This window comes from Sphaeramia orbicularis, chromosome 16, assembly GCF_902148855.1.
Source record: "Sphaeramia orbicularis chromosome 16, fSphaOr1.1, whole genome shotgun sequence".
NCBI lineage: Eukaryota > Metazoa > Chordata > Actinopteri > Kurtiformes > Apogonidae > Sphaeramia > Sphaeramia orbicularis.
The window spans coordinates 38,429,453-38,443,080 of NC_043972.1; the positions used below are offsets into that span (position 1 = coordinate 38,429,453).

General features: G+C 37.3%; 1 protein-coding gene across 1 annotated transcript in view; it reads right to left on the reverse strand.

The window, feature by feature from the left end:
* Positions 1–705: 705 nt before the first annotated feature.
* LOC115436193 (basal cell adhesion molecule-like) overlaps positions 706–13,628 on the reverse strand; it is a 77,464-nt gene continuing 64,541 nt past the window's right edge. Inside the window, 6 exon segments of the mRNA XM_030158964.1 lie at positions 706–2,380; positions 6,599–6,698; positions 9,340–9,481; positions 11,485–11,514; positions 12,102–12,122; positions 12,302–12,443. Coding sequence (XP_030014824.1) covers positions 2,378–2,380; positions 6,599–6,698; positions 9,340–9,481; positions 11,485–11,514; positions 12,102–12,122; positions 12,302–12,443 — 438 coding nt within the window. The 3' untranslated portion in view covers positions 706–2,377.

A 13,628-nucleotide genomic window follows, 5' to 3' on the forward strand; every position in this document is an offset into this window, starting at 1 on the left:
ATCAATCAGTGTGTGGGCACATTTACATAATACTGCTTATATCAAAGAGATTAAACTGTGGTGCAAACAAAGAATCAATTTAGATGTCATCTTTATGGAAGTGTAAGAAAAACATACATGGATGAATCACATCAAAAGCAATTGGATTTCTCATAGACCTTCATTTGGTGTATGATTTTGGAGAAAATATTAAGCCCTAAATATAGGGTTTCCTTATTATATGTGACTGGATAGACTTAATTGCTCCATTTCTCAATTTCACACTTTTTTTTGCAAATATTTGAATAAACACACAGAGAAGATAGGGGTGTGATTGGGTTTCTTGAGTTTTTCATTATAAATTCTACACAGCTGAAAAAAAAACAAAAACAAAAAAAAACATCAACACACAGAGGTCACAACAGCGTACCACAAAATATACAGGATACAAAGAGGTAAAGCACTGAGAATATTTTATAAAAAAAAAAAAAAAAAAAAAAAATAGAATAAAGAAAAAAAAAATCATCCTCTCAATGAAGTGGAAAAGCAGGAAAATGAAAACTCAGTAGTTCCAAAATTAAGAATCCCCTTTCTAAATATATATATAAAAAAAAGTCATAGCACAATATTTTATATAAAACATAAAAATCAAAGAGTTCAAAGTTCACTTATCTATCTTCACCTGCCATGACAGGTTTGCTAACAGTCAATATGTTGATGGCAAGATCAATAGACAGACATTTAGACAAATCAGCCTCATAGGCAGAGATAGTGGTTTGAGGTCGCCTTTTTTCTTTCTTTTTCTTTTTTTTTTTTTTTAAATTTTTATCAAGGCCATTAGTTCCAGTGTACATCAAAAGTTAAATGGCACGTCAACCCGCTATCACACCTGCTGACAGTGCAGTGAAAAAACAAAACAAAAAAAACAACAAAATGCCAGTATTTCGTACCGTACCAACAGAATCACTCTTGCTGTGATAGTCAAAGACTTTTTTCATTTGGTGAAATTAAAAGGTAAGTCACATACTCCGGTCTGAAACCCCCTCCCCCTTTTTTCGCTGCCCTGCCATGTCCTTGTATTGAACTCCAATGAACCTGTGTCGGTGGTTTCTCCGATTTTCAGGTGAATCGGCGACTGCTGTCCCACATGAAGGGAAAAAAAAACACAGCAAGGTGTAGTTTTTGCTAGATCTCCCTGATTTTAGAGTGACAGCTGATGATAATTGGGCTCTCTGTGCTTGTGAGAATAGTTTTAGACTGGAGAAAAAGGACTCTAAAACTGTGAAAGACTTGGTAAAAAAAAAACAAAAAAAAACAGTAGCAATTACAGCCCCTGGGCCAGCAGTTTTAGTAACCACAGACACTTTGAGCACAGTACTCATGCACAGTTCTCCTCCTGTGTGATAGACAGGGCAGTCACTAAATGAATTTACACACACACAAAAAAAAAAAACAGCACAGAAACGAAAACCAAGTTAACAGATAATATACTACCTTAATATACAAGTATGCTGGAAATGGCAAAAACAAATTTATACAACCTAACAGCTGGCTTATTTGGTTTATCTGGTTAAAAGCAGCCAATTTTAGTGACAGGACTGGTGCTATTTAATGTCTGGGCTGTCCCTAAGAGAAGCTAATTAGGGATATTGGAGAAAAAAACATTCACAGGTGGCAAAAATGCAATTAAACAAACAGCACTACAGCTTTTTTTTTTCAGCAGAAATGTTACAGCAGTGTGCTAAACAGTGTGCTTACGGATTAAATGTTGCAAGCGACCAAAAAAACAACACACTATTTACTGAGGTGGATAAAAGTGAAAGGCAGCCTGTGATTTTTTTTTCTAGTACACCAGCAGGAGCAGAGAATATAAGTGCAGACTCCAAAACAGAGGAGCTGTTTCAGTGTAACACTCAGATACAGAAACACTCCAGAAAATTGCTGTGGCTCAAAGTTACATTTGAAAGAGATAAGAAAGATGCTTTGCACAGCTCTTCTCTGCAGTGGAGTCTCCCCGAAGATGTGATTGGTGAGTTAAAAGTTAGAATCAAATCAAGCAATGGTAATAATCTGTCAGTGATGTCACATTATAATGTTGCACATGTGTAGTTTTCAACCTGCAGTAGTACAGAGGGGTGGAGTTTGGATCAAAAATGTCCCCAAAAAACTGAAAAATAAAAGGAGAAACTCCACTCATCAGCTCTACTCCAGGTTTTAAAACAAGCATAACCAACGTGCCTTCCCAAGGTCCCCTAAAACAAGCAAACACTTCACCGCGCCACCTTTTCCCGTCCCCTTATTCCCTCTAGTGACGTAAATAAAGAAAAATGAGCCCTGTTGTCTTCATAAGTCTCCTTCCCTTCATCCCTCCGTCGGTCACTTTCATTGTCCCACTTCATCACTACAAGACAGACAGAAGGACAGACAGACAGAAGAACACGTTTAAAAAGGGAAAAATCAACTGTACTGATAATATGTGTTCACTAAAAAGATCATGCGTGACTCAAAAATCAAAGTCTAACAATATTCATAACCTCCTTCTAGATGTACTTGACCTTTTTCATGTAAAATCATAATAATGGTTAAAAAATATGGATAGAAATATATACATAATAATAATAACTTTATTTATATAGCACTTTCAAAAACTGAGTTTACAAAATGCTCTGACAGACAAAGCAAAAGTGCATAACAGCAGAATAAAAACATAGCAAACAACACAACACAATGTTTACGCATTTATGTTTACGCATTTGGCAGACGCTTTTTTCCAAAGCGACTTACAGGGGAAAACCAATTAAATCACTCAATCAAATTTTATTTATATAGCGCCAGATCACAAGAAAGTTATCTCTTGACATTTTATATATAGAGTTGGTCAAAACCAGACTCTAAGTCAATTCTACAGAAACCCAACACAATAAAAGAGACGAGTACAGCAAACATGAAAACATGACTAACTTTGAATGTATCGTAGTGGAGAGGGCAGAAATAATATAACATGATGCTGTCAAATGCGAAATGAAGGAGTGGAATAAAACAACATCATGTTTGTCAATATAAATGAATAACCAAAACAGGGTAAAATTCAATATTCACATTAAAAACATTAAAAAGAGACATCACATGAAGGCAAGTCTATAAAAATGCATTTTAAGAAGTGACTTAAAAGATGACACTGATTCCGCAAGCCTTATCTCCTCGGGCAGGCCGTTCCAAAGTCGAGGGGCCCTGATTGAAAAGGCGCGGTCGCCTTTCGATTTAAACCTCAACTTTGGAACAACCAGGAGCCCTCCACCCGAGGATCTAAGGCTGCGTACTGGATCATAATTCGCTAGCATGTCCATTATGTAGCTAGGGGCCAGGCCCATTTGGGCTTTAAAAGTGATCAATAAAATCTTTAAATCAATTCTAAAATGCACAGGAAGCCAGTGAAGTGAAGCTAGGACTGGGTGATGTGATGTTGTCTGTTAAACCAGTGAGAAGCCTAGACAACATGACAACAGGACAGTTCAGTATGGTATAATATCAATTCAGTCTGCATTGACCACCATATATTTTTGCGTGTTATGTCATTTCAAAACTGTTACGCAGTGATATTGTATTCGTCATGCTATAGGAACATGTTTAGTTGCATGTGCAGTTTTGCTTTAGCTTAGTTGCACATTATGTACAAGAAGATAATAATAAAAAAACAAAAAACAAAAACAGATTGCTCAGAAGAGGTTAGATGCCAAAAGCGGCTTTTGCAAATATGTCTCCTAAGAAAAATTAAGCAATTAGATAAAAATCACAGACACTAATCCAAATTCATCTTAAGAATCTAGTTATTCTTCCTAATGTGCACATTTTATTTGTATTATTCCACCAAAACAACTACTCTGTGTAGACTATTATTGTAGCTGTTTTAACATTTACTAATCAGATGCAGATAAACTTTATTTATACCCAGGGGCAAATTCATCAATTCAAGAAAATAAAGACAAAAAAAATAGAAATAACATTAAAATTACATACTACCACTACTTCTACTGCTTCTTCTTCTTCTACAACTACTACTATTACTACTACTACTTCATTTCAAAATGTTAATGTTAATGTTGCAGTGACATTGTGGTTAGTTTAGTTCAGAATATTTACCACATTATGTACAGTAATAAAAAAAGTTATCACATTGTGCAGTAGAGGTTAGAAGCCAAAAATATGTCACCTTAAAAAAAATCAAATGAAGCAATCACATAAATTAATATAAAATCTTGGTAAGTACATAGTTAATATGTAAGACACTATAAATGTCCTTTTCAGATGATGTTTTTTGAATAAATAACATTTTTCTTAAATTATTTAACATGAAAATGCATCATAATATGAAATGTATCTGTGGCAGCGTTGTGGATGGCAGTGGTATTTTTTAATGATGTTGCAGGACAGGAACATGACTCAATAACACAGAGACAGACATTTACATCTTCTCATTATATCTATTTCAAAAGCAGAGCAAACGGTGTCTGCCGTCTCTTCCTGCGAGTCTGAAATGTCATGCGGTGTGCTGTCACTGGCTTCAAATACCACCTAAGACAAGGTTCTCCTAAACTGACTTTCACACGCACATCATATCTGCCACCGCTGTGAGTTTTATGATGAAATGTTTTACATTTATGATGACATTTTCAGATGAGTCTGAGCATGCTGCCATGCTGCACCATCTGAGGCAGCGCTATGAGACCGGCTGTCTTTGAAATAAAAGTTGGATGTAGAAAATCAATCATGTCTCTGAGGATCTATTTGCTGACTGTATGGCTGGCGTTCATGTCAGCCTGGTCTCAGTTTGTATGACGGAGAACGTCTACAAGGTCATATTTGACTGTTTTATGTGGAAGTACATTTAAAAGGATCTGGTAGTTTAGTTACAGCAGGATAAACTATTAAACCAAACTAAGCTCATTACATAAAGCATCAGCTCGTTTATACTGATTATAATGATAAGAATCTGAACCTGCTTACATGCACGCTAATACTCCGATCATTATCCGATTTCTGGAATTATCAGAATATTCAGGTGATCATGTTAACAGGATATCTAATATGGTTTATCAGATAACAACGGTAATCTGATTATGAGAAATCAGATTAACACACCTGTTCTAATTTTGTGTCTGAATAGAGTGTTTTAATATGTATTTTACTGTAGTGTGTACAAACAGCTTCTATAAACCAAAGCGGTCATATTTAGTGTGACCTTCCTTTACCTTCATTTGTTCAGATGATATGACATTTTGGCATTCACTTTCTGATGGTTTATACCAGGTTTCATTCAACACATGTCAGATGTTTCAAATGTTTTTTACTACTTCTTATCACAGGGTCAGGGGTCACACAAAATACTGACTTTAACCTTTAGAACCCGTTTAGTTCTGTTTTTTGTGTGTCTTTAAGGCTGTGGACATATTTTCTATATTTTCTTGTTGAATCTGAAGAAAAGACACTGAGAAATAAAATGCATGTTCATTTGAACGCTGCAAAAACAACAATTCTAAAGGCCGCCTCAAACTTTTTCACTGTAGTGTGTGTGTGTATTCCTATATGTTTGTATATATAGAGCCAAGAGGAGCCAAGGGGCATTATTTTTGGTTTGGTTTGTTGGTTTGTGTGTTTATTTGTTTGTTAACACTCTAGCAGCAAAATTATTAGCTGAATTCATACCAAATTATGTTTATAGATTGCCAGTGACCCAGAACAGATGTGATTAAATTTTGAGAATAGTAGGTCAAAGTTAAAATTTTTTATGAATTTTTTTAAATCTTTAAAAATCTTTAAGTCTTAATTATAATGGGCGATATTTCAAATGTCGACAAAAACATCAATTTTTTTTCACTTTACTTCAAACTTGGCACATATATAGAGGCAACTGATATGCTGACATCAGCATACGCATAGACATGGTGACATCAGCTGGATCGATGCCAAAATAAGCTACAATACATGCAAGGGGCGGGGTTGGTTGTGCCTGGCACCACCAATCTATAAACCCAATTTGGTATGAATTCGACCAATAGTTTAGCTGCTAGAGTGTTAACAAATAAACAAACAACCAAAAACAATACCCCTTGCCTCCCCTTCGGGGGTGGGGTAATAATTTCCCTTTGGGATTAATTAAGTATTCTGATTCTGATTTCTCCCCCATACTCCCATGTCTTCCTGCATATATACAGGGTTAACGTGATTTATTTCGTTCTTTTACATCTGTGCATGTGTAAAAACAATTATAGTCATAGAAAACGGAAGTTATGTAGTTAAACGTGAGCAGAAGACAATAACAGGAAGTTTGATTCTGCCATCACTACATACGTATGAAATCCGATAATAGACTGGAGCATCTAAACCAAGATTTACAATCACTGCATATCTTAAGTGCATGTAAACACATCAGATCTGATTATTAGAATTATCTGATTACTCTCAGTTATTAAATTTTATGGTCATGTAAACAGGCTCACTGCAAGCTTTAAAAAAAATCTACTTTTTTACCCCCTCTAAGAGCCCAATGGACTCACCAAAAACAACAGCAAACAAAACAACCTTTCAATAAGAGTTCAGTAGTGGAGTGTATTATTCTGACCTGCTCAGTAGATGGTCTCTTGTTGAGGAGACCTGCCTCTTCATTGGCCTTTTCTGTCTTCATCTCCACCACTATGTCGTTATTCACCTCTCCAGTGGCTCTGTAAAGAGAGCAGGAGAGAAAAAAACAGCAGCAAAGATGAGAGAAAAGCTGGGTGTGTTTCAGAGTTGAATGTTGTCCTTTGAAAGATGTTGACCAGTGGAACATCAGAGTATAACCTCTGTTCAGTGGTTGAATATAAGTACCAACATGTACTGCAGGACTAAATCTGATGTACTTACTTTCCGTTTGACGCAGCTCCGCTTTTATACCCATCCCAGAAGCAATATTGTATGTCTGTGATAAGGATGAAGTGTTCCTTTATGGATTCTTCTTCTTAAGCTACAAAAACTCTCTAAAATCCTGTTACAGAGAAAATACTTTTCATAAAGCTTGCATTTTAGAGATATATGGTTCCAACAGGACCAACACCACAAACACACTGAATGCTATCTTGAAAATACGATGCATTGTGGTAGATTACACTATAAAAGACTTTATAAAGTAATAGCCGAACACCTCAGAGCTGCAACTCCACATTGTAAGCGGCAAGTTTTGACAAAGTTGTATTGTTTTTTTTGGTAAGGATTTAGTTATTCTTCCTCATGTGCACATATTCTGACAAAACAACTCCTCTCAAAATACTATTTTTGAAAACTACTGTGTATGTCACCAAACCAGATTATTATTGTAGCTGTTTAACATTCAGATGCACAAACATTAACTTTATTTTATATCCAGGAGTGAATTCATTTCTTTATCAGTTCATGAAAATATAGAAAATACAAATAAAAATGACATTAAAATTAAACACTACGACTACCACCATTTCTATTGCGACTACTACAGCTACTACTACTACTACTACTACTATTACTACTACTACTAATAATAATAATCATGAATTAACACATTGCAGGGTCAAATGTACAATAGACTGCTAATAAAGTAAAGTGGTACGTATGGTATGAGCTCTACTTATCTTATAGTTTCCTGAATCATTAAAATATACTTACTGTCAGGTTCCAGTGAAGTACTACCTACTGAGTAACACGACAATATTACTGGCAAAGAAACAGCTGACCTTCAGCGTTAACAAAAATCTACCAGAGACCTTCCTTTTATTGTACTTTTAATTAAATTTTAATTAATTTTTTTCTTCTTTTTTTCTTTTTTAACTTTCTGTGCAAACTGCTGGTTTGGCAATGCAACTGAGACACAGAAAACCTCTATCAGGAAAACCAAACTAAAGCCAATAGGTTTGCTGGAGAGCCTCTAAAGAGAAGTTGTATAACTTCGTGCTACTTTTTAGGGTGACAATTTCACACCTGTCTAGGGACTGCAGATGAAAAATAGGGTCATTAGGGTAACTGTGGTGCATTTACAGTAATGTCAAATAATATATAATGTCCCTGTTAAACCAACCAGTCAACCAACCAACCAACCAGTCGTTCTCGAGACCAATTTTTTGTGGTCTTGGTCTTGTCACAGACTCAACTCATTTGGTCTTGGTCTTGTCTTGGTCTTGGACATAGAAGTCTTGATGGGATTTGTGAAAAAAACCGCATCATCACAGAATAGTATCATTATTTATTAGGCGCTCTCTTCAAGACATAAGGACAATATAACAGAAAAGACAACATGAATTTGATTTCAATGTCTTTAGCTCTACAACAGATATGAGTAATCATGTCATGTCGATTTTAACTCTAGTCTGTTTTCAGTCTTGGTCTTGGACTTGGTCTCGACAAGGCTTGGTCTTGGTCTCACCTTAGTGTGTCATGGTCTTGGCCTTTGTCTTGTCTTGGTCTCAATACCCTTCGGTCTCAGTCTAGCCGGTCTTGACTACAACACTAATATACAGGGGTTGGACAAAATAATGGAAACACCTTCACCTCAAGATGATAATGCCCCAATCCATACAGCGAGAATTGTTAAAGAATGGCATGAGGAACATTCTAATGAAGTTGAGCATCTCGTATGGCCGGCACAGTCCCCAGACCTCAACATTATTGAGCATTTATGGTCAGTTTTAGAGATTCAAGTAAGACGTCGATTTCCACCGCCATCGTCTCTAAAGAGTTGGAGGGTATTCTAACTGAAGAATGGCTTAAAATTCCTTTGGAAACATTTCACAAGTTGTATGAATCAATACCTCGGAGAATTGAGGCTGTAATTGCCGCAAAAGGCGGACCTACACCATATTAAATTATATTTTGTTGATTTTTTTAAGGTGTTTCCATTATTTTGTCCAACCCCTGTACATTCATACATACATACATACATACATATATGCATAAATTCATCCATCCATCCATCCATACATACATACATACATACATATATGCATAAATTCATCCATCCATCCATACATACATACATACATACATAGATGTATGCATAAATTCATACATGCATACATACATACACGCATGCATGCATTCATCCATACATGCATCCATACATGCATACATACACACATACATACATACATGCATACATACATACATTCTGGGTGTTGATAGGCCAGCTGTTTTCATTTGTACCTCATGCCATTAAGTTCTTAGACGTAAACACACATCCTATATCTGTTTGGTCAGTGGTATTGGAAATAAATACTATGTGATTCTGCAGCATACTAAAACTAAAAACTAATCTCAACCACGTTAATTCACGCCTTCCCCCATATCTTATACACTTACACTTCCTTTGCGTCCTTCTTGCTGCAGGGCAGTTTGCTCTTCTTGTTCAGGAAGTAGATGAGGGCCACCAGCAGCAGGAGCAGCAGAACACACACCACCACGGCTATCACCACCCCGCTGGAGCCTCCCTGCTGCTTGTCAGCTACAGCGCCGCAGTGGATGGACACATGGAGGGAGGGGCAGATGGTGGGGTGGGGGGTTGGTGGGATGTGGAGGGAGGTGCGAAGGAAACATAGAGGTGGTAGGGGGAAAATAATCACAGTGGAGAAGGTGGGAGGAAGGGCGTTGGATGAGGGGGTGATTTGATTTCATAGCGGCAATCACGATGGGTGGAGTGGGTTGGGATGTTTGATTCGTGGGCAGAAGAAGAAGAGGCAGTGGGGTGGGGGGTGGGGGGGTGGTGGTTCATTTTTGGGGTTGGGAGAGAGGAGGAGGAAAACAGGGAGAGGGAACGGGGCAGGAACAGGTGGGGTCCGGATGGAGACAATGGATGGGTAGGTGGGTGGAGAGGAGAAGGGGCAGGGGTGGGGAGTGGGATGTGGGGTTAGTTTAACTTTTGAATGAAATGACTTAAATGTGACGGGACCCCAGAGCAGGGTCTGTATACTCACACAATACTAGACAGCTCAGAGAACAACAGTGAACATACTCACCCATCCACCTACTCTTGTATTACTGTATGTGAGTGGACACGACACTGAAAGGAGGTTTCTAAAAACAAACGTCATCCTAAACATACAATAGGGTTAATTTAAGAGTTTTGAGAGCGGAAATCAAGGTTAATAGTATGTGATAGCTGTTTCTGTTTGACTGGACTGTCCTTTGAAAGTGGGTGATAGTCATATGTTGACTTTATTTTTTTTTTTATCTCTCACTTTACTGATTAAACCTATGAATTAAAAATGATGAACTGGCAACATGTCCAGGGTGTAGGTAGCTGAGATAAGACCCAGCATCCCTGGAAACCCCCTCAAGATTTAACTGTTCAGAAAATGAATGAATAAATTAAACAAACGTGACTTTTTTTAATTCATGTTCAGTTTTGACTCTATTACCAAATTAAACAGTGAGCATGAATCATCTGAACTGAGGTTTTATGAAGTATTTTATACTTCATAAAACCTGTTCAGATGATTCACAGTGAGTGTATTGCCCACATTAAATGATGGCCAGCATTTTGGAAAAGTCCACAGAAATGTTCTGCTTTGCTGTACTGCTTTGGAAAAGTATATATATTTTAAACCATTTAAAAAAGACCCACCTAAAGAAATCAACATAATTCCAAATGAGCTGTAAAATGTATAGTTAAAAAGAGCTTTTAAATAGCTTTTTATTATTTGAATAGAATCTAACATCCGATTTTAATTTTGACAGATATCAAAGTCTGCAGTAGCTGGTGGTTATCATGGAAGAGCAAATATTTGATTGAAAGATCTTATAGGTGAGATATAACACAATATGTCCCTGAGTGAGTTAACTATAGATTCATAAACACTGACACTAAAGGGACTAAAAACACACTATTTCTGCTAGTTCTGCAAATGACATACTTTATGTGAAAACTCAATTGTGCAGTCATGACCCCCACTCAGTTTATTTTAGAGTCACTTCTCTACATACATTTTTACACTACTTACATTTTAGAAAAACTTCTGAATCCCATAAAAGTGGGTTGTAATTTTATGACTTTGGAAAAATGTGTGTCCTAAGGCCAAGCAGGTTGAGAACCATTTATCTATTGTATAACCACAAAAATGCCCAAATATTGTTTATACAATGCATTCATTTAAGTTTCTGTCAGGCTCCAAAACAAATTTACCTCATATATTTACGTAGTCACAGAGAAACAACTATCACATAGCATGGACGACTTGCATGTTTGAATACTGTTTAAAAAAGCTGAACTTAAACTGATCTTAAAACAACAACAAAAAAAAGAAATCCCCGTAAGAAAACCTCCATATTTTGTCAAACGTCTCACTTTAAGCCTGTCCTCACACCACAGTAATACAAGTATTGACACACAGTAGCTCTTGTAAATACAAATACATTACCGGTGTGTGCACACAGACATAAATACACACACAGTAACTTACAGTGTCGAACATACACCATACACAAGTCAAAAGGGTTAGCAATACAGACCTTTAAGCACAGGGTTTCCAGAGAGCAGCACTTTGAGAAAAAGAGAGTTTCTCAGTCTTATAGCATAGCAAAGCAACAACCATATAACACAAACACACACCACTTAAAGCATATGCACACAAAAGCTAAAGTTCTACACACAGCAACCCGGTGAGTGGAAACGACGGAAGGTAAAAGCCACAAGAGACAAGAAGGCAGTTGGAAAGAAGAGGTGACCAAAAAGGAGACACTGAGTGAAGAAACAAAGAGAGGAAAGTAAAGAATAGAATAGAATAGAATCCTTTATTGTCCCCAAAGGGCCACAAAAAGTTGTAGTAGCATCCACAAAATATAGGACAGACATCATACAAAGGTGACAAGAGAAGAAGAATAACAATATACAATATCCACAGTGTTCGGTAGCAAGAGGGCAAATATACAAGATTACAGTACAGCCAGGGAGGTGTGTACGTGTGTGTGTGTATGTGTGTGTGTGTGTGTGTGTGTGTGTATGATGGAGGGGAGAAGGGGCAAGAGGAGGTGGGTGGAAGGGGGATTTCTAAATTACAGGGTCTGTACAACAAAGAGTCCTGAGAAAAGGAGGGAGGAGAGGAGGAGGAGGAGGGAGAAGGCTCTACCTCTGTCGGAGTTGACAAGTGCTGTAAGAGAAGAGAACATAAAGAGGTTCAGGCTGGACTTTATGGAGCACAAATATCTCTTCTCAGGTTATTGTTGAGGTCTAAAATCTCATTTTCTGAGAAAGAAAACATGAAGCAGTAGAAAAAGAAGGGAGGGGGATAGGACAACACAATCACTGCTGTCATCTGCTGACACTGACCTCTTTTGAGTGCTACCCCCATGACCGCGCTATCACTTCCGTGCTCGTTGGAGACCTCGCAGATCACCCCGTTCTTCATAACCTCGGCTGTGGCTTTTAGGGTCATGGTGCTCACCATCTTGTTACCTTCTGGTGATACGGACTGGCAGCACCGGAGGAATGGAAGGGAGGGGGGAGGGAGGAAGAAGACAACAAAGAGAAGACGTAAAAAGGAGCATTCTACAATAATTACTGACACACTTCCATTACTTCTATTACATACTATACTGTGTTATAATATTATATATATTATATATGAATAATACACTACTTATTATTATTATTATTATTATTACTTTGCTACTTGATTACCTCCGCCAAGGAGGTTATGTTTTTGCCAGGGTTTGTTTGTTTGTTTGTTTGTTTGTCCGTTAGTGTGCAACATAACTCAAAAAGTTATGGACAGATTTGGATGAAATTTTCAGGGTTTGTTGGAAATGGGATAAGGAAGAAATGATTAAATTTTGGTGGTGATCGGGGGGGGGGGGGGCCCACGGGGGGCGCCACTGATCAGCCTTGGCGGAGGTCTGCGCTCTCCGAGTGCTTCTAGTTCTACTAGTATTTTCCAATGTGTAATTGCAATTTTTCATTCTATTTTTATAGTTATTGTTTTTCTATTGTTATTTGCTGCTATTGGAACCTCAATTTCTTGTGGGTTCTGCCCAAAGGATCAGTAAAGTTATACCTAATCTAATCTAATCTAATCTAATTTACTCTAATCAATCTAATCAAATCTAATCTAATGTAATCCAATCCACTCCAATCCAATCTAATCTAATGTAATGTAATGTAATGTAATGTAATGTAATCTAATCTAATAACTTTGGTGTATGCTATAAATCTGTGGTGTTCTTCTTAATCTGGGTTTTAGGTTTGACATCAGGTTGCATCACACACTTAAGGGAAATCTTCACAGATGTTCTCTTTTTCTCATACATGAACATGTTAGATACATAACATAGAACAGGTTTTGTACCCAGGGGAGCGCTGCACCTCCACATGTGGGCTTGTGTAGTATAGAGTATGTGATAAAACTGAATATCACGTACAGTCCTATTAAAGGTATCCAACTGCTCACTGCACAGGACAGATTTCTCAGTATGCTGCTCAAGCTATCTGCATGATACACTGCATGCCACAATGTCATCTTCTTCTTCTCTTTGTGTAATTGCAGGCCAGACTTCATACAATTACTGTATTACTGCGCCCTGCTATGCTGGACCGGAGTTCACTGTTTACATATATTAGCACATGAGGACACAACTCCAAAAATGTAAGGCAAAAATGT